This window comes from Dryobates pubescens, chromosome 6 (assembly GCF_014839835.1).
Source record: "Dryobates pubescens isolate bDryPub1 chromosome 6, bDryPub1.pri, whole genome shotgun sequence".
In the NCBI taxonomy this organism is placed as follows: Eukaryota; Metazoa; Chordata; class Aves; order Piciformes; family Picidae; genus Dryobates; species Dryobates pubescens.
The window spans coordinates 1,529,247-1,555,206 of NC_071617.1; the positions used below are offsets into that span (position 1 = coordinate 1,529,247).

Genomic DNA, 25,960 nt, shown 5'->3' on the forward strand with positions numbered 1-25,960 from the left:
CAGAGGTGTTTTGCTTCGAGCACAAAGCGCCGCCGGTGCCCGGTGCCGCCCGCAGCGGGGCTGGCGCAGCTTCCCGGGCAGAGGGGACGGGGCGCACGGCCCCGGCAGCCTTCTCCTTTAACCCTGCAGGCAAGCTCCCTCCCGTGGCCCCCATCTGAAGCCGTGTGCCTTCGAAAGAAGTGCACCTTCCAAAACCGGGTAGCCCACCGGGAGGGAGGCTTCGTGAGGGTCTCTCGTCGCTTGCTTCTGGGAGCTCGCCCCTGGTACCCGGCGTGTCCCGGCCTCTGCAGCGCGCAGAGACTGACACGGTGGGACACAGTCCCAGGGGAGGCGGCTGACCCAGGCGCGGCCATGCAGAGTTTACAGGGGTTCCGCGTTTGTCCCAGAGCCGCTGCTGGCTCCGCGGTGCAGCGGATGTCTACTCCCGCGACCGTGGGGAGATGCCACCTCCAGTAACGCTCTCGGAACAGTCCTTCCGGCTAACATACAGGTGCCTCCGTCCCCAAGGAGCGCGTTGTTTCCCGCCCCCTCGGAAGGAGTCCGTAGGCTCGGGCCGGGGAAGAGAGTAAGGCGAGAAGCGGGGGCGGGCAGACGGGGAGGGCGGCAAGCCGCGGGCGCCCGACGGCTGCGGTCCCGCTCGTCCCGGCTCAGCAGCGCCACCGCGGAGCCATTCGCGGGACACGAGCGCCCCCAGGTGGCCGATGGAGGACAACAGCGGCCGAGCGACCGTCACCCAGCCGAGACTTTCCGTGGGAAAGCGACGAGAAGGAAATGTAGGATCACAGAATCAACCAGGTTGGAAGAGACCTCCAAGATCACCAAGTCCAACTGATCACCTAACCCTAACTAATCAACCAGACCATGGCACTAAGTGCCTCATCCAGGCTTTTCTTAAACACCTTCGGGGACATCGACCCCACCACCTCCCTGGGCAGCCCATTCCAAGGGGCAACCTCTCTCTCTCTGAAGAATTCTTCCTAACATCCAGCCTGAACGTGCCCTGGCACAACTTGAAACTGCGTCCCTTTGTTCTGTTGCTCATTGCCTGTGGGAAGTGACCAACCCCCACCTGGCTACAACCTCCCTTCAGGTAGTTGTAGACAGCAGTAAGGCCTCCCCTGAGCCTCCTCTTCTCCAGGCCAAACAATCCCAGCTCCCTTAGCTGCTCCTCATAGGTCAGGTTGTCTGGGGCTCTGACCAAACTGATCTAGTTGAAGATGTCCCTGCTCAATGCAGGGAGGACTTGGAAGAAATGACCTTCTAAGGTCCCTTCCAACCCAAACCATTCTGACTCTGCAATGTGTTGATGGAAGCAATTGTCTCTCCTGAACCAAGTGGAGGTTGCCTTTCTTTCTGTATCAGAGCAGCTGTTTTCCTGAGACCCCAAATGCTGAAAACAAGGTGATAGCCAGAAGGCTGTCCCCCTCTGCTGAGACCCCACCTGGAGCACTCTGTCCAGTTCTGGAGCCTCTGTGCCAGGAAGGATCTGGAGGTACTGGAAGGGCCAGAGAAGGGCCACGAGGATGAGCAGAGGGCTGGAGCTGCTCTGCTATGGAGACAGACTGAGGGAGTTGGGGTTGTGCAGGCTGGAGAGGAGAAGGCTCCCAGGAGACCTCATTGTGGCCTTCCAGGATGTGAAGGGGGCTACAGGAAAGATGGGGAGGGACTTTTGAGGGTGTCAGATAGGACTGGTGGGGGGTGGAACAAAACTAGAAGTGGGGAAATTGAGATTGGCTGTTAGGAAGAAGTTGTTCCCCCTGAGGGTGGTGAGAGCCTGGCACAGGCTGCCCAGGGAGGTGGTGGAAGCCTCCTGCCTGGAGGTGTTTGCAGCCAGGCTGGAGGTGGCTGTGAGCAACCTGCTGTAGTGTGAGGTGTCCCTGCCCATGGCAGGGGGGTTGGAACTGGCTGAGCCTTGAGCTCCCTTCCAGCCCTGACAATTCTTTTATTCTAAGACATGGCATTTCCAGACCCTTTGGAAGGGAGTCAGCCACTCTTCTGGACAGGGCACAGCTTCAGCTGTCTGGTACTGATAAAATGCACTGTCCAAAATCAACATCTCCTCTGCAGCTCAACTTGCAAATGCTCCTGACCTGTTAACCCCTTTGCCCAGCTGTTGAGTTGGACTTTTTTTTCCTCTTAAGGCATTTTTTGACACGAGGAATTTCATTTCTTCCTACCCATACCTGACATGTAAAAGGAGTGTTTTTAAAGGTACAAGGCTTCTTTTAAATGTTGAATTTAATTTCCCAGATAAACTCACCAGGAACTGCAGTTTCAGAAGGCTGGACATCAGGGATTACGATGAAATGCCCTTCCATAGGAAGGGAGTTGATGCAGGTGAGGTTTTGCTACCCCTTGTGCACTGTGATGGGATTTTTTCACTAAGCCCTGGGGCTGTTTAGCCTGCAGAGGAGAAGGCTGAGAGGGATCTGATCAATGTCTCTCAAGAGCTGAGGGCTGGGGGTCAAGGGGAGGGGGCCAAGCTCTTGTGGGTGCTGCACAGCAAGAAGCCAAGGAGCAATGGAGACAAACTTGAGCAGAGAAGGTTTCAGCTCCACATGAGGATAAACTTGGGTGTGAGGGTGAGGGAGGCCTGGAGCAGGCTGCCCAGAGAGGTTGTGGAGTCTCCTTCTCTGGAGCCTTTCCAACCCCCCCTGGCTGCATTGCTGTGTGGATTACCCTGGGTGCTGCTGCTCTGGCAGGGGGCTTGGACTGGATGACCTCTGGAGGTCCTTTCCAGCCTCTAAGGTTCTGTGATACTGTGATTTGTTTCACCACAGGAGAACTGAGATGTTTGTGTTGGCAATTAAAAATCACTTAATGCAAATAATGAGGATGTTGGGGGAAATCCACATTACTGTATTTGAAGGTGAAATCACTCAGAAGAATGATTTTTAAGTACTTAGATGGTTTGGGGCTCTATCTATAGCTGTATTTGCAAGAGTGCAGAGTGAAAGCAGTGGGTGTCTCAGGGGTGCAGGGATCTGCTGGGCTGTCCCTCACAGCCCCAGGTGCTGCTGAGGGGACCCTCAGCTGACCAGCTTTGCCTCATTTCGTGCTGTGAAATGAGACCCAGAGCCTGCAAGAGCAAACAACTCAGAGGCTCTAAGAGCAGCAGCATTTCATTCTTATCTTTGACTCTGTGCTCTAACCATCCTAACTATGTGCCTCCTGAGATCTCTTGCACGTCCAATACCCCGATGAACCCAGCGTGTGGGCTTCCATACCTCACAGGAACTGGGGTTGTTTTTGATCAGCTCTGTTGCTATGTACATTCACAGCCTGAGTGCAGAGTAATGTGATGCAGAAAGCATTTCTGAAATGCATAAACATTTCCTAACACTCTCCTGTCTGCTTGTTTCTTAGGCAAGCATTAAACATGTTAAGGCCATGCAAACCACTTCTGCCACTGTCTTTGCTACCTGAGCTGAATCCATTGATGCAGTGGCAATTTGAATATAGCAACAACAGCGAAATTCCACTCTTTTGATTCACATTTGTACCTTAAAGCACGTGGCCAGTTTCTGGAGTAGCAGTATGGCCAGGTTCTGTATGGATGATCTGCACCAGGGGACTGAGGTCACCATCAGTAAGTTTGCAGATGACACCAAGCTGGGGGCAGGAGTTGATCTGTTAGAGGGTAGGAGAGCTCTGCAGAGGGACCTTGCCAGGCTGCACAGATGGGCAGAGGCCAACAGAGGATGGCATTTAACAAGTCCTAGTGCTGGGTTCTGCATTCTGGCCACAGCAACCCCAGGCAGTGCTACAGGCTGGGGACAGAGCGGTTGAGAGCAGCCAGGCAGAGATGGACCTGGGGGTGCTGGTGGACAGCAACTGAACATGAGCCAGCAGTGTGCCCAGGTGGCCAAGAAGGCCAATGGCATCCTGGCCTGCATCAAGAATAGTATGGCCAGCAGGAACAGGGAAGTCATTCTGCTCTGTACTCAGCACTGGTTAGGCCACACCTGGAGTCCTGTGTCCAGTTCTGGGCTCCTCAGTTTAAGAAGGACATTGAGACACTTGAACATGTCCAGAGAAGGGCAATGAGGCTGGGGAGAAGAGGCTGAGGGAGCTGGGGTTACTTAGGCTGGAGAAGAGGAGGCTCAGGGGAGACCTTCTTGCTCTCTCCAGCTCCCTGAAGGGAGGTTGTAGCCAGGTGGGGGTTGGTCTCTTCTCCCATGCACCCCACACCAGAACAAGAGGACACAGTCTCAAGCTGTGCCAGGGGAGGTTTAGGCTGGAGGTGAGGAGAAAGTTCTTCCCAGCAAGAGAGATTTGCCACTGGAATGTGCTGCCCAGGGAGGTGGTGGAGTCCCCATCCCTGGAGGTGTTCAAGAAAGGCTTGGATGTGGCACTTGGAGCCATGGTATAACAGCAGGCACCAGGACAGGGTAGAGGCTGCCCTGCTGGAGAGCAGCTCCATGGAGAAAGACCTTGGAGTGCTGGGGGGCAGCAAGTTCTGCATGGCACAGCAATGTGCCCTAGGGGCCAAGAGAGCCAAGGGGAGCCTGGGGGGCAGCAAGAGAAGTGTGGGCAGCAGGGCTGGGGAGGTTCTGCTCCCCCTCTGCTCTGCCCTGCTGAGAGCACAGCTGCAATCCTGGGTCCAGTTTGGGGCTCCCCAGTTGAAGAGAGACAGAGAGCTGCTGGAGAGAGTCCAAGGCAGAGGCAGGAGGCTGCTTAGGGGACTTGAGCATCTCCCCTGGGAAGAGAGACTGAGAGCCCTGGGGCTGTTTAGCCTGCAGAGGAGAAGGCTGAGAGGGATCTGATCAATGTCTTTCAAGAGCTGAGGGCTGGGGGTCAAGGGGAGGGGGCCAAGCTCTTGTGGGTGCTGCACAGCAAGAAGCCAAGGAGCAATGGAGACAAACTTGAGCAGAGAAGGTTTCAGCTGCCCAGGAGGAGAAACTTCTTTGGGGTGAGGGTGAGGGAGCCCTGGAGCAGGCTGCCCAGAGAGGTTGTGGAGTCTCCTTCTCTGGAGCCTTTCCAGCCCTGTCTGGATGTGTTCCTGTGTGCACTGTGCTGGATTCTGTGGTCCTGCTCTGGCAGGGGAGTTGGATTGGATGATCTCTGGAGGTCCCTTCCAGCCTCGAGGGTACTGTGGTACTGTGATACTGTGACACCTGCACCTACCTGGGTTGTACTTGGCTGCTCAGTCTGCCACTGCATTGGTCACTACAGTGGTTCTGCATTAAACATTGTCTTAGTACAGTGATTTAGGAGGCCCATTTGTTCCTTACAACACAAAGCACAGCCTTGCCAGTGTGGTGGGGTTCTGTAATTCCCTATTAAATCACTCTTAAAGCTATGATTGCCCAGTGGTTATGTCTGCAGCCAGAAAACACAGCAGGACAAAATACAGCAAACCTCTTCCCCTGGGCCCTGCCTTCTCTGAGAGGTTTCCAGTCAATGGCATGAGAGGAACTCAGCCTGGTGTTTATTTATATGGCTAATTTCATTTCAGAGCTGGTATTCAGAGAGCTGTGCCACTCATGACCTCTCTTAATGAGGAGAAGGTTCTTATATTAGCAGGGTTTAGAGCAGGCTGGATCTAGCTGAGATCCACTCATTCAATGGACCTATGGAAGCAGCATCCCTGGGGAGTGGTGCAGCCATGAAATAATTATCTACCTCCCCAGGTCTGTTTTCCTTAGCAGCTATTTATTGCTTTAATTTCCCTGACTGATTATTTTTTTCCCCATCATGTAATGCTCAGAAAAGAAATGATTGTGGCTCCAGATAAGGGGAACTGGGAAAGTAAATACATTGTCCAAAAGCAGAGGTATAAATAGAAAGGAGCTGGGGTTTAATGAGATCTGGGAGTCTGACAGAAGCCTCTTGGTTTGTGGGTAGGGATTCTTAAGAGATATCAGCATTTTAGCACATAAATGGGGAGGGGGGGATGAGATGCAGTGATCTTACAGTGCCTTCCACAAATACACTTTATGACTATGAATACAGAATGAACCAGCTTGGAAAAGACCTCAGAGGTCATCCAGTCCAACCTATCACCCAGCACCATCTGATCAACTGAACCATGGCCTCATCCAGGCTCCTCTTAAACACCTCCAGTGATGGTGACTCCACCACCTCCCTGGGCAGCACATCCCAATGGCCAATCTCTCTGTCTGGGAAGAATTTCTTCCCCACACCCAGCCTGAACCTCCCCTGGTGCAGTTTGAGACTGTGTCCTCTCCTTTTGTCGCTGGGTGCCTGCTAGAGACCAAGCCCCACCTGGCTACAACCTCCTTTCAGGTAGTTGTAGATGGCAATAAGGTCTCCCCCGAGCCTCCTACAGTAAAACCTTCCCAAACTGAGCTGCTTTGTGATCAATAAGCTGCTTCATTATTGCACAACAGAATCCTGGTCTGGTCAGGAAGCATTCCCCAGTGAAGCCAGTACAAACCTTGCTTGATTAAAGAGGGCAAGAAAAGAAATGAAGTGGGGAGAGGGACTCTGTGCATTTGTCAGGCATCACATTATGGCTTAGTGCAACCATTCCTGTCACAGAGACTTGTGGCTACAAGCCTAAGCATTCCTCTTCTCCATGTGGCTGAGGTGTCCCCAGTGAAGGAGGGATGATCCACAGGGGAAACACATCACTGTGAAAGACCAAAGCACTTCTAGAAAGCACCAGCTACAAGCTGCTACTTGCAGAACTCTAGTCTACAGGAACGCTGGGGAGGGACATTTTACCAGGGCTTGCAGTGATAGGATGAGGGGAAATGGATTGAAGCTGGAAGAGGGGAGATTTAGGCTGGAGATTAAGAAGAAATTCCTTCCAGTGAGGGTGGGGAGACACTGGAACAGGTTGAACCTCACCTCTGGCTATACTGCAGTACCTCTCTTGTGAGGCCAGACTGAGAGAGTTGGGGTTGTGCAGGCTGGAGAAAAGCAGCTTCTGAGGAGCCCTAATTGTGGCCTTCCAGGATCTGAAGGGGGCTCCAAGAAAGCTGGGGAGGGACTTTTGAGGGTGTCAGGGAGGGATAGGACTGGGGGAGATGGAACAAAAGTAGAAATGGGTAGATTCAGATTGGATGTCAGGAAATTCTTCCCCATGAGGGTGGTGAGAGCCTGGCACAGGCTGCCCAGGGAGGTGGTGGCAGCCTCCTGCCTGGAGGTGTTTGCAGCCAGGCTGGAGGTGGCTGTGAGCAACCTGCTGTGGTGTGAGGTGTCCCTGCCCATGGCAGGGGGGTTGGAACTGGCTGAGCCTTGAGGTCCCTTCCAAGCTAAACCACTGCATTAATCTATGCAAAAGAGTCAGGCAAGAGCTTACCTTGCAGGCATTAGAAGCACTGCCTGGGTAGGACCTGCCAGGGCATTTAGGAACTGCACAGGAGCTAACTTGAAGGAAACAAACAAGGCAGCTTCTTCTGCACAGCTTGTGCCTAGCTACTGACTAAAGGGCACATGATAGAGAGAGCAAAACAATGCAGGGCTGGATTGTCATTTCTTAATGCAGCCTTGGGGCTGCTGCTTCCCAGGACATTGAATGCTGACAGCTCCACATACCACAGCCTGAGATTTATTTGGATTATAAATAGATGTGGCCTTGTGCTTCAGTGCATCAGGAGCACTCTGGTGTGTAAACAGAAAGCCACTGGGGCTCTCTTTCTGCTTTTAAAGGTTACTTGAAAGCTCCTGCCCTCTCCTCTTTGCTGGCAGCCCTTTTCACCTGTTGGCAGTGCAGGGTCTCTCTCTTGTGTACCCACACTTCCACAGCCTACAGGGAGGCTTCAGAGGAAGCTGTTAAAGTGCCTCCTCCTCACAGGCTCTGTTCTGCTCTCTTGGATGCTTTCCAGCTGGCCTTGCTGCTCTGTTAGTTTTTAGCCACCCCAGTTTGTTGAACATGTCTTGGGTTTGGCATTATCCTGACTTCTCTTATTCCTCCCTGGAGAAATCTGTTTGCTACTGGCTCCAGTGACATTTATTTGTTCTAAAAATAGTAACAATAACAACAATAATTATTGTTATAAATACCTAAAAAGCAACCAAACACAAACCCCTCCAAAAGCACAAGGGAAAGGAAAACCAGTAAAATAAATAGTGCAAATGTAGCAAGTAGAAAATGGGGGAGAGGGGAGGAGAAAGAGGAGGAGGAGGGGAAGGGGAAGGGGAAGGGGAAGGGGGGAAAAAAGAGGAAAAAGGAAGGAAGAAGGAAGGGCGAAGAAGGAAGGGCGAAGAAGGAAGGGAGAAGGAAGAAGGGAGAAGGAAGGGAGAAGAAGGAAGGGAGAAGAAGGAAGGGAGAAGAAGGAAGGGAGAAGAAGGAAGGGAGAAGAAGGAAGGGAGAAGAAGGAAGGGAGAAGAAGGAAGGGAGAAGAAGGAAGGGAGAAGAAGGAAGGGAGAAGAAGGAAGAAGAAGGAAGGAAGAAGAAGGAAGGAAGAAGAAGGAAGGAAGAAGAAGGAAGGAAGAAGAAGGAAGGAAGAAGAAGGAAGGAAGAAGAAGGAAGGAAGAAGAAGGAAGGAAGAAGAAGGAAGGAAGAAGAAGGAAGGAAGAAGAAGGAAGGAAGAAGAAGGAAGGAAGAAGAAGGAAGGAAGAAGAAGGAAGGAAGAAGAAGGAAGGAAGAAGAAGGAAGGAAGAAGAAGGAAGGAAGAAGAAGGAAGGAAGGAAGAAGAAGGAAGGAAGAAGAAGGAAGGAAGAAGAAGGAAGGAAGAAGAAGGAAGGAAGGAAGAAGAAGGAAGGAAGGAAGAAGAAGGAAGGAAGGAAGAAGAAGGAAGGAAGGAAGAAGAAGGAAGGAAGGAAGAAGAAGGAAGGAAGGAAGGAGAAGGAAGGAAGGAGAAGGAAGGAAGGAGAAGGAAGGAAGGAGAAGGAAGGAAGGAGAAGGAAGGAAGAAGAAAGACAAAAGAAGAAAGACAAAAGAAGGAGGGAAAACCAGAAAAAATAGAAACTAAGAAAAACTAGGGGTAAAAATTCTTACAAAATTAATCTTTTTAGGATTTTGAAACAAATAGAGAGGTTGTGCAAATTACACTCTGAGACACCCCTGTGGTTCCTCCCATCTTTTGCTTATTACATTTTCTAGAGAGTAAATACTAAGCTGGTGACTCCAACCTGTTCCTCCTTTACCCCTACCCAGTGTTCTTTGAAATGCACTTAGTTGATGAGCTGCTCAAGGCACATCCCAACGTGGAGCATCATCATGGAATGGGCTGGGCTGGAAGGGACCTCCAAAGGCCACCCAGCCCAAGCCCTCTGCACTCAGCAGGGACAGCCCCAACTCCAGCAGCTTGCCCACAGCCCTCTCCAGCCTCCCCTTCAACAGCTCCAGGCAGGGAGCCTCAACCACCTCCCTGGGCAACCTCTGCCAGGCTTCCACCACCCTCCTGCTGCACAACTTCTTCCTCACCTCCAACCTCAAGCTGCTCTGCTCTGCTTTGCAGCCCTTGGCCCTGCTGCTGTCCCTGCAGGCCTTTGCCAACAGTCTCTCTGCAGCCTTCTTGCAGCCCCTTCAGGTCCTGGCAGGCTGCTCTGAGCTCTGCCTGCAGCTTTCTCTTCTCCAGGCTTATGGAGGGTTGAAAATTCACCACCCCACCCCACCCCCAACATTAAATTTGCCAGACCAGCTCAGCTGGAAGCAAATGAAAGCTGTGCTTACAAGCAAGACTACAATCTGAAAAGGAATGCAATGAATATGTACAAAACACACACAGGAGTTACAAATCTTTACAGGTGTTTACAAACAGCACAAGAACAGCCCTGGCCAAAGACCAGGGGAGCTGCAAGGCTGTGCCACAGAGCAGCAGTGCTGATCAAACAAGGCTTAGGTGGTAGTGAGCTCCATTCTCTACCCATCTGCTCTGGGATCTGAGACCCAAACTGAGAGCAGCAGTGTGCCTGCTGTTGATCAAACAAGGCTTAGAATCAATAAGGTTGGAAAAGACCTCAGAGATCATCAAGTCCAAGCTATCACCCAACACCTCATTAGGTGGTAGTGATCTCCATGTTCAACCCATCTGCTCTGGGATCTGAGACCTAAACTGAGAGGTAAAGATTGTGCCAGAGAGCAGCAGTGTGCCTGCTGTTGATCAAACAAGGCTTAGAATCAATAAGGTTGGAAAAGACCTCAGAGATCATCAAGTCCAAGCTATCACCTAACACCTCATTAGGTGGTAGTGATCTCCATGTTCAACCCATCTCTGCTCTGGGATCTGAGACCCAAACTGAGAGGTAAAGATTGTGCCAGAGGCTCCTGTAAGAGGCACCACATGCAGGTTTCACTGCCTGGCCATGCAGCTGATGTCTCCCCTGCATCCCCTCCCAGGTTCTGTTGACTTCCATTCAGAAATTCCCTTTACACCCCAGAAATCATGATTAAATTGGGGTAACCCAAAGTCCTGCTTCTCCTCCCAAGTTCTGTTGCCTTCCTTTCAGAAACTGCCTTCACACCCCAGAAATGATTAAATTGGGGCAACCCAAAGTTCTTCTCCTCCTCCTGTCTTCCCAGGAATCTGACTGCATGTTTGAGTTCTGTGTTCTGTTTTGGGGTTGGTTTTCTTCCTGTTTTGGTTTTAATAGAACTCCTTGGCATTGCTCTTCTGAAAAACCAAGAAAAACTGTCAGGTATTGATGTAAATGTCTGAGCATGGAGCTAGGAGGTTAAGTTTAGGCTCTTAGTGTGTCAGCAGTCAGTTTACAGACACCACCAAGTGAGGTGTCAGTGTGGATCTGCACCAGGGCAGGGAGGCTCTGCAGAGGGACTTGGATAGGTTGGATCCATGGCCAAGGTGACCAGGAGCAGCTTCAACCAGGCCAGGTGCCAGGCCCTGCCCTGGGGGCACAACAACCCCAAGCAAGGCTCCAGGCTTGGGGCAGCGTGGCTGGAAAGCTGCTGGCACAAAGGGAGCTGGGGGTGCTGATGGGCAAGCAGCTGAAGAGGAGCCAGCAGTGTGCCCAGGGGGCCAAGAGAGCCAAAGGCCTCCTGGCTGGGCTCAGCAATGCTGTGTCCAGCAGCAGCAGGGAGGGGATTGTCCCCTGGCACTCAGCTCTGGGCAGCCCACACCTGGAGGCTTGTGTCCAGCTCAGGGCAGCTCAGTGCCAGAGAGCTGTGGAGGTGCTGGAGCCAGGGCAGAGCAGGGCAAGGAAGCTGGGAAGGGCCTGGAGAAGAAAGCTGCTGGAGAGAGGCTGAAGGAGCTGGGGATGGTTAGTGGGAAAGAGAGGAGGCTGAGGGGAGAGCTCCTGGCTGCCTGCAGCTCCCTGCAAGGAGCTTGTGCAGAGGCTGCTGCTGCTCTCTTCTCCCAGGGCATTAGTGAGAGAAGAAGAGGGCAGAGCCTCAAGCTGCCCCTGGGGAGGTTGAGAGTGGAGCTTAGGCAGCAGAGTGGTCAGGGCTTGGGATGTGCTGGGCAGGGAGGTGGTGGAGTCCCCAGGGCTGGCTGTGTTTGAAGGTGGTTTGGCTGTGGGGCTTGGGGCTGTGGTTTAGGGCTGAGCCTTGCAGAGCAGGGTTAATGGTTGAACCTGGTGACCCTGAGGGTCTTTTCCAGCCTGAATGTTTCTGTGGTTCAGAAAGCCTCAGGCACAGGGAGAGGCCTCAGTGCTCCCAGTGCACTGCTCCACACACAGCAGCTATTAGCACACTGCACTATATTTAGCAAGCTGTGCCCTGCTGCTCCTAAGAGATGACTGAACAAACCTTGATAACGTATTTGGCCCTGGCTCCTCTGGGACTTGGAACTTCCCACTGAGCAATAGAGATCATGCAAAGGGTTTAATCATATCATTCCCTTTTGCATAGTGTTATGAGTGATAAGGCTGCACATGTGTGTGTGTGTGTGTCAGCCTTTCCATGATGGATTTCAGGTCCCAGAGCATTAGTCATCCAGAGTAAGTGCTCATGGTAAGACAAAACAATGGTGGAACACTTTGATATCAAATAAACCTATATATAACTCAGAATCACAGAATCATCAACCAGCTTGGAAAAGACCTTTGAGATCCTCCAGTCCAACCTATCACCCAACACCATCTGATCAACTAAACCATGGCACCAAGTGCCTCAGCCAGGCTCTTCCTAAACACCTCCAGCAATGGTGACTCCACCACCTCCATGGGCAGCACATCCCAAGGGCCAATTACTCCTTCTGGGAAGAATTTCTTCCTAACATCCAGCCTGAACCTCCCCTGGCACAGCTTGAGACTGTGTCCTCTTGTTCTGGTGCTGGTTGCCTGGGAGAAGAGACCAACCCCCACCTGGCTACAACCTCCCTTCAGGGAGTTGCAGAGAGCAAGAAGGTCTCCCCTGAGCCTCCTCTTCTCCAGGCTAAGCAACCCCAGCTCCCTCAGCCTCTCCTCCCAGGGCTGTGCTCCATTACTTAACACTAACTCCATCAGGTAAAAAGAGCACATTGGCAGCTCAAAGGTCCTGATGGAATCACAAACTCCTGCAGGAAGAGAAGCTGCTCCCAGTTACTTGGAACAAACTGTCTCTAGCAGCACTAAATCTCCCTCTGTCCCTCTGACTCCCCAAAGCATCTCTGAATATCTATGCATAAAGTTACAGCCACATTGATGAAAATGGTACCAGGAGATTTGCACAGCAACTCCTAGAGGAATCTCAACTTAGGAGTAAGAACATTTCAGGCAGAGCAGATACTTAGGACCTGACACAGCCCAGAGTCCATAGTTAAAAGGGAAAACCAGGCAGAGTGAAAGCCTGCCATCTACAAGTGTTCCACTGTTTTGTTGCTCTTTCACAGGCTCACAGGATGCTGAACATAGAATCACAGAATGGTCTGGCCTGGAAGGGACCTCCAAAGCTCAGCCAGCCCAAGTCCCCTGCCCCAGCAGGGGCACCCAGAGCAGCTCACACAGCAACACATCCAGCTGGCCTTGCAAGAGCTCCACACAGGGAGACTCCACAGCCCCCCTGGGCAGCCTCTGCCAGGCTTCTCTCACCCTCCCAGGGAACAAATTCTTCCTCCTCTTCCCATGGCACTGCCTCTGCCTCAGCTTCCACCACTGCCCCTTGTGCTGGCATTGGGCAGCCCCCAGCAGAGCCTGGCTCCAGCCTCTGGCCACTGCCCCTGCACAGCTTTAGCCCCAGCAAGGAGCTCACCTCTCAGGCTCCTCCAAGCCAAGCTCCAGAGCCCTCAGCTCCCTCAGGCTCTGCTCCTAAGGAAGAGCTTCCACTGCCTGCAGCATCTTTGTGCCTCTGCCATGGACTCTCTCCAGCACTTCCCTGAGCTCCTTCCTGACCTGAGGGGCCCAGAGCTGGACACAAGATTCCAGCTGTGGCCTCAGCAGGGCAGAGGAGAGGGGGAGGAGAACCTCTCTCTACCTGCTAATCATAGCCCTGCTGATCCCCCCCAGGCTGCCCTTGGCCTTCTTGGCCCCCACAGCACATTGCTGGTTCATGGTCAACCTCCCATCCACCAGGACCCCCAAGGTCCTTTTCCCCTTCCCTGCTCCCCAGCAGCTCAGTCCCCAACCTCTCCTGCTCCCTGGGGTTGTTCTTTCCCAGCTGCCAGACTCTCCCCTTGCCCTTGTTGGATTTCCTTCCCTTTCTCCCTGCCCAGCTCTCAGCCTGCCCAGCTCTGGCTGCATGGCAGCACAGCCTCCTGTGTCAGCACTGCTCCCAGCTTGGTGCCATCAGCAGCCCTGCTGCCAGTGCTCTCTGTGCCCTCATCCAGGCCCTTGATGAATCTATTGAACAGCTCTGCTCCCAGTCCTGACCCCTGAGGGACTCCACTAGACTCAGGCCTCCAACTGGACTCCATCCCATTGACCACAGCTCTCCGACTCCTTTCCTTCAACCATCTCTCAATCCACCTCACCACCTGCATGCATGAAGTTTAACTATTACTGGGTATTACCTAATCAACCTTTTCCAACTTATCTCCATGCCTACCAGGCAGCACTTGGCCTTTCCTGCAGCCAGCAAAGACCCAACAAGGTAAGACAGAGGCAGCTTCACCAACAAAAATGCTAAGGCTGGGAACAGAACAGTAAAACACTGGGAAGGGAAAGGAAAGAGGATTCCATGCACCACAGAAACCAGAGGGGAGGAAAGATCCTTACCTTTCCCAAAGTTCAGAGTGGTGGATTGGGAACCCAAAGGAAGGAAGGTATCAGCCAAGGACAAATTTATCCCTCTTTGGCAGCTGTCACAGCAGGCTCTGTGCAATGGGAGTGAATATTTTGTCAGCAGAGTGAACTGTGTACAGACACTGCTAAGTCCCTCAGGAGCTGAACCCAGGACTGCCTGTCTGGGGTTCTCAGTGGGATCAGATCCCTCTCCCAAGAGTCTCCCCAGGCTCTGGGAGGGGATTTGGCTTGCCACAACGTTTGCAAACAGGAATCCTGGGCAATTGGCTCTTGAGATTAGACTTTTGCCTGTGTTTGGGGGAAAGCCCAGGCTCAGCCACTCTGATAGAAACCTGTGGATGAGAAATCCTGATACCTGATCAAACCATCTACCACAGCCTGGCTGTGCTGCCCACCCAGCTGGAAGGTTTGAATGGAATCATGGAATCAGAGAACCATGGAGTCAGAGAATCATGGAATCATAGTCATAGAGTCATAGAATCAGAGTCACAGAATCTTAGAGTCATGGAATCAACAAGGCTGGAAAAGACCTCAGAGATCATCAAGTCCAACCTATACTCACATCCCCCCAAAAAATACAGCATCAGAGATTCATAGAATGGTTTGGGTAGGAAGGGACCTTAAAGATCATCCAGTTCCAACCCCCTTGCCACAGGCACCTCACACTACAGCAGGTTGCTCAAGGCTTCATCCAGCCTGGCCTTGAACACCTCCAGGGAGGGAGCATCCACCACCTCCCTGGGCAACCTGTGCCAGTCTCTCACCACCCTCACTGGAAAGAATTTCTTCCTAATCTCCAGCCTCAATCTGCCCTCCTGAAGCTTCAATCCATTCTCTCTCTTCCTATCACTACAAACCCTTGTCAAAAAGTCCCTTCCTGGCTCTCTTGCAGTCCCCTTTCAGGTACTGGAAGGAGTTCTCTTCAGGTTGTGTGTCTGGAGCAGCCAATATTTTTACAACAGATCTGCCAGAGTACTGGAACAAAAAATAAGTGGGAAGGCTGAGGCAAGTCAGCCTGGAGAAGGTGGTGTTATTATTGAAAGGAATCTCTTCAAACACAGGCACACAAGCATGCACATGAAAAGGGAAGTTGGTTCTGACTTAGTCATCACCTAAATACCTTCGTCTAGGGTCATGTCAGGTCGATCAGATTGACTTTTGCCTTTGACAGTCTGATTCACTCCAGCAGCTATGAAGGTCAGCCTCCAAGTCTTTGATATCTAACTGAACCAGGAAAGAATGGGGGAGTAGGGAAGGACAGGTTCATGTGGGAGAGGCCAAAACCAATGCACACTGCTTGCTCACAGCTCACAGCAGTGCTGGCCAAGGACAGCAGCAATACCTGGGGAGGGACTTCTGAGGGTCTCAGGTAGTGATAGGACTGGGGGTGGAGGGAGCAAAACTAGAAGTGGGGAGATTCAGATGGGATGTGAGGAGGAAATTCTTCCCCACGAGGGTGGTGAGAGCCTGGCACAGGTTGCCCAGGGAGGTGGTGGAAGCCTCCTGCCTGGAGGTGTTTGCAGCCAGGCTGGAGGTGGCTGTGAGCAACCTGCTGTGGTGTGAGGTGTCCCTGCCCATGGCAGGGGGCTGGAGCTGGCTGAGCCTTGAGCTCCCTTCCAATTGTGTGATTCTATGATTCTAACAGAACGCTCCAGATGGGGGATGGGAAGATCATACCCCTGGAGAGCTCTCTGGTGGTTTCTTTTCACTGCTGAGAGGTTCTGAACTTTTTCCACAGTGTCTCTTAGGAAGGCAGTGCTGTGATTCTGTGAATTATTGGTCCCCAGGCTTTTACTGAGGAAATTTTTGTGTGGCAGGCTAATGGGACCTGCATATACAGCAGCCAAGAAAATGTAGCCCAGGGCACAATTCTAAGAGCAGATCCTTCTGAGCTACCTTCCAATGGGGAAAGTAAACCGTGGTCTGTACGCCTGAAGTCTCAGAGAGGATCCTGCAACCTCCAGCTGCAGCTGACTGATGATTTCAATTGCATGTTTGCTAAACATTTCTCTTGCAACAGCAGGAGCAGTTTATTTCCACAGAGTCACAGGATGTTAGGAGATGGAATGGACCTCTAAAGCTCATCCACTCCAACCCCCCTGTCTAACACCACCCAGAGCAGCTCACACAGCAACACATCCAGCTGGCCTTGCAAGAGCTCCACACAGGGAGACTCCACAGCCCCCCTGGGCAGCCTCTGCCAGGCTTCTCTCACCCTCCCAGGGAACAAATTCTTCCTCCTCTTCCCATGGCACTGCCTCTGCCTCAGCTTCCACCACTGCCCCTTGTGCTGGCATTGGGTATCACCAGGGCTTTCATTCTGCCAAAGCTGGCACACTACTGAGCTTTCTTTGCTAACCTTACAACTACAGAAATAGAAAAGCTTAAAAGAATAACAAAAAAGTAGAGTGGCAAAGGAAGTGGAGTACTCACTGCCCACCTACCAGAATATCTCCTCCAGATTTTTAGGGTGACCTTTTAGATCAACCCAGCTTAGTGGTAGCCAGGGCAGCAGCATTCCCATGTCCTCAGCTCCAGGTGGCTTTCCCATCCTTTAAAGCAAAATATATAGAGACAGGTATAGAGATAAAGATGATAGAGATAGAAATGATTAGAGATAGAGATAGAAATAGAGAGAGATTATATAGATGATATAGAGATACAAAGATAGAGATACAGAGATATAGATAGAGATAACAGAGATAGATGAGAGAGATAGAGATAGAGATAGAGATAGAGATAGAGATAGAGATAGAGATAGAGAGAGATAGAGATAGAGATAATCTCTCAATCATAGCTACTATTTCCAGTTAAGCAGGGGGAGGGGGCTGGGGGTGGGAATTACACAAACCTGAAACAGAAAATCAGCTTTACATGAAATATGTTTTGGGGAAAGATCACAGAAACATTCAGGCTGGAAGAGAGCCTCAGGGTCTCCAAGCCCAACCCAGAACCCTGCTCTGCAAGGCTCAGCCCTAAAGCACAGCCCCAAGCCCCACAGCCAAAGCACTTTCAAACACAGCCAGCCCTGGGGACTCCACCACCTCCCTGCCCAGCACATCCCAAGCCCTGACCACTCTGGTGCCAAAGCTCCACTCTCAACCTCCCCAGGGGCAGCTTGGGTAGGTTAGGCAGCTGGTTTGGGTTAGAATCTGTCTTTGTTGTGGAGTCAACACCAGACCTTCAGCACAATAAACCCAAAGTAGCAACTTGACAGGAGAGCACAAATTGTTAGGCACATAAAACCTAACTAGGAATGCAGAGTGTGCACAGCAACCACTGCTTCATACATTCATAGAATGGTCCAGGATGGAAGGGAGCTGCAGAGCTCAGGCAGCCCAAGCCCTCTGCACTCAGCAGGGACAGCCCCAACTCCAGCAGCTTGCCCACAGCCCTCTCCAGCCTCCCCTTCAACAGCTCCAGGCAGGGAGCCTCAACCACCTCCCTGGGCAACCTCTGCCAGGCTTCCACCACCCTCCTGCTGCACAACTTCTTCCTCACCTCCAAGCTCAAGCTGCTCTGCTCTGCTTTGCAGCCCTTGGCCCTGCTGCTGTCCCTGCAGCCCTTTGCCAACAGTCTCTCTGCAGCCTTCTTGCAGCCCCTTCAGGTCCTGGCAGGCTGCTCTGAGCTCTGCCTGCAGCCTTCTCTTCTCCAGGCTCAACACCCCCAGCTCCCTCAGCCTGGCCTGGCAGCAGAGCTGCTCCAAGCCCCTGAGCATTCTCCTGGCCCTCCTCTGCACTCACTCCCCAGAGATGTTCTTCCCCAGTAGAATCAGAGAATTATCAGGGTTGGAAGGGACCCCAAGGGTCATCCAGTTCCAACCCCCCTGCCATGGGCAGGGACACCTCACACTAGATCAGGTTGTCCAGCAACTGTAACAGCTAGCAGGAGGAATCAGAGGAGGATCACAGAATTGTTTCTGTTGGAAAAGACTAACTTCTATCTTCTCCAAGGCTGGTGCTAAACCATGACCCTCAGCACCACATCTTTTAAACACCTCCAGGAATGGAGATTTAACCACCACCCAGGGGAGCCTGTTCCAGTGCTTGGCAACCCTTTCAGTAAAGAAGTTACTACCAATATCTAACCTAAACCTCCCCTGCTGCAACTTGAGACCATTTCTTCTTGTCCTATCACATGTTGGTAGGGAGAAGAAACTGACACCCACCTCACTACAAGCTCCATTAGGCTTACAAATGATTCTTATACCAACCTGAAGACATTTCCAGAGGCAGATCCATACAGCAGGCATTCCACTGGCACTGGCTGCTTCAGAGGGAAGCCTTTTTGCTGGATACATGGCAGCAGCTAAGGTATTGCTTGGTATCTCTCCCCAGTTCAAAACCACAATCAAATCTGTCTCCTACCAAGAGAACAAAGGATCTCCAGTTGCATTTGTGGTTGTCAGTGTCACAGCAAGCTGGGCAGGGACTGGCTTGAGAGCAGCCTGAAGGAAAGGACCTGGTGTGACCTAATTGTGGCTTTCCAGGATCTGAAGGGGGCTCCAAGAAAGCTGGGGAGGGACTTTTGAGGGTGTCAGGGAGGGATAGGACTGGGGGGGATGGAGCAAAACTAGACTTGAGTAGATTCAGATGTTAGGAAGAAGTTGTTGCCCATGAGGGTGGTGAGAGCCTGGCACAGGCTGCCCAGGGAGGTGGTGGAAGCCTCCTGCCTGGAGGTGTTTGCAGCCAGGCTGGAGGTGGCTGTGAGCAACCTGCTGTAGTGTGAGGTGTCCCTGCCCATGGCAGGGGGTTGGGACTGGCTGAGCCTTGAGGTCCCTTCCAACCCTGATTAATTCTATGATTCTCACCACCTCAGACACTGAAGGACTTCAGGAGGGATCATGATCAAACCATTGATTAGCTTCATCAGCTGTTTGCTGTGTCTCTTCACAGGCAGGGATCTGTCACACAGCTCTGCTGGGGAAGCACAGCACGGGAGCACTCCTCAAGCATGCTGCTGCTGAGGGCACATACCATAGCTGAAGGCATGATTCAGATTGCTGCCCAGGTTTGGAGTCTCAGCAGAAATGACATTGGAGCAGAGCTGCTCTCTCTGCCAGAAGCCAGGGCAGCCAGATGAGTGAACCGTCACTTGCTAATCATCCTTGAATGCATTTAAAGCATCAAGAAATATGAAGCCTCCTTAAGCTGTAGCAGAGAAAAATCACTGGGGGGAAATAAAAGATCTATTATAGAAGTGTTGAGTTCAGCTGAGAGTACTTCCAAGTCCCTGAAGCTACAGCGTCAGCTCCTCTGCACAGTGAAGACACACAGTAAGGTGATGCAGCAGATTGAGAGAGGGGATTCTGCCACTTTGCTCTGCCAAGACCTCACCTGGAGCACTGTGCCCAGTTCTGAGCCCTGAACACACAAAGGACATGGAGCTGATGGAGCAGGTCCAGAGGGGCATGAAAATGCTCAGGGGGTTGGAGCAGCTCTGCCATGGGGACAGGCTGAGGGAGCTAGGGGTGTTCAGCCTGGAGAAGGCTCCAGGGAGACCTGGTGCAGCCTTCCAGCACCTGAAGGGAGCCTACAAGAAAGGTGGAGAGTTTTAGAAGTCCTGCAGTGATGGGACATGGGGCAATGGCTTGAAATTAGAGAAGAGTAGATTTAGATTCTCTGAACAGTAAAACTGTCACCTTTGGATGGTGACCAGGAACAGAATTCCTCTGTTTCTAGATGTGTTACAACTTCCAGCAGCTGAGGGCAAAGATACAGCAAAGAGAAGTCCTCAACATTCAGCTCCACACAGGCTTCATCTAATCCTCATCATTTATTCTAAGATTAATTTGCTCCACTCAAGCTAGAAGAGGAAATTACTCCAAGGACAAGATACCACTTTGAGCCTGGAGGAGGCTGTGGGGAGAGCTGACAGCAGCCTGCCAGCACCTGAAGGGGGCCTGCAGGAAGGATGGAGACTGTTTGCAAAGGCCTGCAGGGCCAATGGCTTCAAACTAGAGCAGAGCAGATTGAGATTGGCTATCAGGAAGAAGTTCTTTACTATGAGGGTGGTGGAGCACTGGAACAGGTTGCCCAGGGAGGTGACTGAGGCTCCTTCCCTGGAGATATTCAAGGTGAGGCTCCACAAGGCCCTGGGCAGCCTGATCCAGTTGGGGATGTCCCTGCTGACTGCAGGGAGGTCAGACTGGATGAGCTTTGGAGGTCCCTTCCAGCCTGGACCATTCCATGACTCTCTGAGAGATTCAGGACATTTAACTTACCTGTGAAGTCCTAACACAAAAGAGGCTCACAACTCTGAGTCTGTGTACTGACCAACTCAGAACATCTGATACAGCCCAGGCCACCACAACACAAGGTTAGGAACTGCTTTATTGGTTGCAGTTAACATGTGACAATTAAATTATGATTCCAAGCATGAAGCCAGCTGCTTGCAACAGGTAGAAGGAGCCACTTGGAACTGGACGAAGAGATGTGAGCCACTGAGGCATCCTCAGCTGGAATCAGTTCTGCTTCTTAGGCATGGAAATTTCTGCCAGCTTGTAAAGAACATAGGCTGCTCCTGAAGGGAGAGACAGAAAAGAAGTGTTCAGCATGGCAAACAGTCAGCTTTCCTCTCCCACTGGGTTCCAGAAGAAGTATTAACAAGCAGCTGCAGTGCAGACACATTCCCACAGCCAGGTCTCAACACCTGGAACACTGCAGCCAGGTCTGGGCTCCCCAGTTCAGGAGGGACAGGGATCTGCTGGAGAGTCCAAGGGAGGGTTAATAGAAGGAAAAAGGAATAAAGGAATAGATAAGTCCAGACCAGGTTGGAAGAGACCTTCAAGATCATCATGTCCAACCTATCATCCAACACCACCCAACCAACTAAGCCATGGCACCAAGCACCCCATCAAGTCTCCTCCTGAACACCTCCAGTGATGGTGACTCCACCACCTCCCCGGGCAGCACATTCCAGTGGGCAATCACTCTCTCTGTGTAGAACAAGGGACTGCAGCACTGCCTGGGGAGGAGAGGCTGAGAGCCCTGGGGCTGCTCAGTCTGCAGAGGAGAAGGCTGAGAGGGGATTTAATAAATGCTTATAAATATCTGAGGGCTGGGGGTCAGGGGCAATGGGACAGGCTCCAGGGGTAATGGATGGAAACTGCAGCACAGGAGGTTCCACCTCAACCTGATCTAGTTGGGGATGTCCCTGCTGCCTGGGGGGAGGTCAGACTGGAGACCTTTGGAGGTCCCTTCCAGCCTGGACCATTGGTTCTACGATCTGTCACGCTGGAGGCTGTACCAGAGAAGAAGTATTGTAACATTAGCAGCCTGGAAACTGTCCCAGAGCACAGCAGAAGCCTTTCAGCCTTACCGAAGAGCGAGATGCCGGCGGTGAGCCGGTACAGGACGCCGTCCATCGCTCCGCCTTTGAGGTGCACAGGGATGCCGTTGTCCTCCTGAGGGAAACAAGTGACAGATGAACCCTCCCAGAGACAGGGCCTGCAAACATTCTCTTCATGTCACTAGAATCTACCCAGAGTGAGAATTACTTCCCCCACTTATCTCCCTGACTCTCAAAAGACAACCCTCATGAGGGCTGCGCTTGCTCGCAAGCCTCCACCCCGGTTATCAGGTGACACCACTCGTAAGGGAGGTGCAGCAATTGATGCAGTGCCTGCCAGGTGCTTGAACACTTCTGACCTCACTTTCCAGCTCCCTTGGGTGCACAAATGTCATTACCTTCCCTACAAATTCCCATCCACCTCCAGCACAGCCAATCCCTGCTGCAGAGAACCGCCACGGGAGAAGCCTCTACCATCACCCAGCACCATACAGGGAACTACCCTGCTCCACCTTGAATCATAGAAGCAGCCAAGGGGGGGAAGACCTCAGAGATCATCGAGTCCAACCCATGACCTAACACCTCCTGACAACTAAACCATGGCTCCAGGTGCCACATCCAAGCCTTTCCTGAACACCTCCAGGGATGGGGACTCCACCACCTCCCTGGGCAGCACATCCCAATGGCCAATTAATCTTTCTGGGAAGAACTTTCTCCTCACCTCCAGCCTAAACCTCCCCTGGCACAGCTTGGGACTGTGTCCTCTTGTTCTGGTGCTGGGTGCCTGGGAGAAGAGCCCAACCCCCACCTGGCTACAACCTCCCTTCAGGGAGCTGGAGAGAACAATGAGGTCTCCCCTGAGCCTCCTCTTCTGCAGGCTAAGCAACCCCAGCTCCCTCAGCCTCTCCTCACAGGGCTGTGCTCCAGACCCCTCCCCACTTTGTTGCCCTTCTCTGGACACCTTCAAGTGTCTCAATGTCCTTCTTAAACTGAGGAGCCCAGACCTGGACACAGAGCTCCCCCAATACCTGAAAAAGCTTCTGCTTCTCAGCAACTCTGTTTTCAATCTGCCTGCGAGAGGCAGTGCTGATGGTCCTCTGGGACAGCTGGCGAAGACTCTGAAATGAAAGCCAACAGAGTGCTGTGAGGACAGTGACAGCTTCCAGCTCTATCCACACTGGGCAGGAACAGTGTCTGTGAAAAGCAAGGCTGAAGTGGAAGGGACGGGAAGAAAAGCAGGTCTGCAGAACAAGCAAAGCAAAGCTCACCAAAGCCCAGTGGGTTTGGATTGTCTTTCAGCAGGCTACATAAAGGTCTTAGTGGCTTGAGTTGCCTAGAGGGATCTGGAGAACTGCAGCATAACTCTCACAATCCAGCATCTTTTTGGTGGAAGTCTCAACCTCTGCCCCTTGAATCTCAGGCTGATGCACCATTCATCACAGAATGGTTTGGGTTGGAAGGGACCTTAAAGATCATCCAGTTCCAACCCCCCTGCCATGGGCAGGGAGACTTTCCACTAGGCCACATCCTGTCTGTGTCTGACTGCAGCAACAGGGACAATCAAATAAGACAAAGAAGCTTGTGCAGGCAAGGATCTTCTGTAACAGCTGCAGCTCCCAGCTAGCCACCAGCATGGGAGATAACCTTCAGAGAGCTGAAGAAGGCACTTCCCACACATACAGAGTTTAAAGGCATCTCACTGTGCTCTAAGCTAGAATCTGTTTCTGCAGTCAGATCACACAGCCTGATGCTCATCAGCATGTGCAAAGCCACCAAAAGCAATGATCTGTCATTTTTCTGATGGCTCAAAATCTGCCTTAGAATTGTAGAATCACAGAACAGTCAGGGCTGGGAGGGACCTCAAAGATCAGCCAGCTCCAACCCCCCTGCCATGGGCAGGGACACCTCACACCACAGCAGGTTGCTCACAGCCACCTCCAGCCTGGCTGCAAACACCTCCAGGCAGGAGACTTCCACCTGTGCCAGGCTCTCACCACCCTCATGGGCAACAACTTCTTCCTCACAGCCAATCTCAATCTCCCCACTTCTAGTTTTTTTCCATCCCCCCTAGTCCTGTCACTCCCTGACACCCTCAAAAGTCCCTCCCCAGCTTTCTTGGAGCCCCCTTCAGACACTGGAAGGCCACAATTAGGTTTCCTCAGAGCCTTCTCTTCTCCAGACTGTACAACCCCCAACTCCCTCAGTCTGTCCTCACAGCAGAGCAGCTCCAGCCCTCTGCTCCTCCTCGTGGCCCTTCTCTGGACACCTTCCAGCACCTCCAGATCCTTCCTGGAACAGAGGCTCCAGAACTGGACCCAGAGCTCCAGCTGTGGTCTCAGCAGAGTGGAGCAGAGGGGCAGAGTCCCCTCCCTGCCCTGCTGGCCACACTTCTCCTGCTGCAGCCCAGGTTATGATGAGCTTCCTCCCATCACATCTCAAGAACCAGCTCCAATTCTATGCTACCAGCACTCTCCTTCAAGCAACACTGACAGCACTGCTAACGTCGATCCTCCCCCTGCAAAACCACCCCCGCCAAAATCGCAGCCAGAGGGCAAACATCCGCACGGTGCCGGCGGCGAGCAGCGGCACACGGACACGCCCCGCCCAAACACACACACTGTGAAACACCAGCACACAATTGCCAGGGTTGGAAGGAACCTCGAGGATCAGCCAGTTCCAACCCCCTGCCATGGGCAGGGACACCTCACACCACAGCAGGTTGCTCACAGCCACCTCCAGCCTGGCTGCAAACACCTCCAGGCAGGAGGCTGCCAACACCTCCCTGGGCAACCTGTGCCAGGCTCTCACCACCCTCCTGGGGAACAACTTCTTCCTAACAGTGAGGCACGAAAGCTAGCTTAGAGCCACTGAACTCCCATCTCTTCACCGAATCTCGGGACGGTAGTCGTTGGAAGAGACCTCTGGAGATCACCGAGTCCAAGACCCTGCTACAGCAAGGTCACCTAAAGCAGCTCGCACAGGAAGGTGCCCAGGTGGGTTTGAAGGTCTCCAGAAGAGACTCCACAACCTCTCTGGGCAGCCTGCTCCAGCAGCCTCTCAGGGAAGCGGTTCCTCCTCATGCTTAAAGTGAACACCCCTGTGTTCTGCTTTGCGCCCGCGGACCTTGTCCTGTCCCTGGGCACCACTGAAACGAGAAGCTCAAGCGTGCCAGAACCTGCAAGGTAACGCTTCCCTCAACCCCAGCAGCTCCCTCAGCAGCAGGAGGCTTCAGCGCAGCCGGCAGCGAGGTCACCAAGCGGCCGAGCCCCGCAGCCTGGGTGAGCGCCACAGCCGCCCACGGAGCTCCCACCCCCTCCCGCCCCGCTGCGCCAGCCCCAGCTGCCCGCACCGGCCCCGCGGCGGCAGCAGCAAGCTGCTCTCCCCAGCTCAACCCGGCCCGGCCCGAGCGGCCTTACCAGCAGGTTTCGCCACATCGCGGCGCTTGGTCCTGTCCCCTCCGGCCGGCAACAAGGACAGAGGAAGCGGAAACGGAACCAGCTCTCCCGCCACCGACACCGGAAGTGCCACAGAGACGGCCGGCGGTGCGCCCAGAGCGGCGCCGCGGGGCCCAGAGCGGCGCCGCCCCAGCGGCTCCAGGCCTCCCGACGGGGCTGAGGGGAGCGCCGGGAAAAGATGGCGGCGGGGCCCGGGCAGCAGCGGAGCGGGAGCGAGCCGCTGGTGTTTGCGAGCTGACCCAGGGCAGGCTCTTATCCTAGAGTCACAGAACTGTCAGGGCTGGAAGGGAGCTCAAGGTTCAGCCAGCTCCAGCCCCCTGCCATGGGCAGGGACACCTCACACCACAGCAGGTTGCTCACAGCCACCTCCAGCCTGGCTGCAAACACCTCCAGGCAGGAGGCTTCCACCACCTCCCTGGGCAGCCTGTGCCAGGCTCTCACCACCCTCATGGGGAACAACTTCTTCCTCACATCCAATCTGAATCTCCCCACTTCTAGTTTTTTTCCATCCCCCCCCAGTCCTATCCCTCCCTGACACCCTCAGCAGTCCCTCCCCAGCTTTCCTGGAGCCCCCTGCAGATCCTGCAAGGCCACAATGAGGTCTCCTGGGAGCCTTCTCCTCTCCAGCCTGCACAACCCCAACTCCCTCAGGCTGTGCTCACAGCAGAGCAGCTCCAGCCCTCTGCTCATCCTTGTGGCCCTGCTCTGGACACTTTCCAGCCCCTCCAGATGGTGAAGAGCATCCTGACACCCAATCTGACTCTACCCATTTCTGTATTCTTCCACCCCCCCCGGTCCTATCCCACCCTACAAAGTCCCTCCCCACGCTCCCCAGCCTCTCCCCAGCAAACCAGGGCCGAGGGGCGGCGCCGAAGGGTCCCCGCCCCGGAGTCGGGGAGGCAGCAGGAGGGGCCAGGGGAGCAGGAGCAGCCCAGGCGCAGCGCTCGCAACCCCTGCTAGGCAGGAATTTTGCCAAGAGGTTTTGCCCGGTGGGATGCCTGGGCAGGTTCTGGGGCCGTGACCCGCAGCTCACAGCATGACAGAACGGTGGGGCACGGAAGAGATGGCTGAAGAGCACCCAGGAGTGAATCACGCAGGAACACATCCAGGGTGGGGGTTGGGAGTCTGCAGAGAACGAAAACTCCACAGCCTCTCTGGGCAGCACTGTTCCAGCGCTCTGCCAC

The 25,960-nt window shown here is 53.2% G+C and overlaps 1 protein-coding gene across 1 annotated transcript; it reads right to left on the bottom strand.

Annotated features, from left to right (window-relative positions):
* Window positions 1-20,345: 20,345 nt before the first annotated feature.
* LOC104299091 (cytochrome c oxidase subunit 7A2, mitochondrial) lies at window positions 20,346-24,820 on the bottom strand. Its single transcript, XM_054162537.1, has 4 exons — window positions 24,738-24,820; window positions 22,350-22,439; window positions 21,352-21,436; window positions 20,346-20,553 (listed from the first exon to the last, which is right to left on the bottom strand). The coding sequence occupies exons 1-4, from the start codon at window positions 24,753-24,755 to the stop codon at window positions 20,495-20,497; spliced, it is 252 nt and encodes an 83-aa protein (XP_054018512.1). The 5' UTR covers window positions 24,756-24,820; the 3' UTR covers window positions 20,346-20,494.
* Between the last annotated feature and the right edge of the window lie 1,140 nt (window positions 24,821-25,960).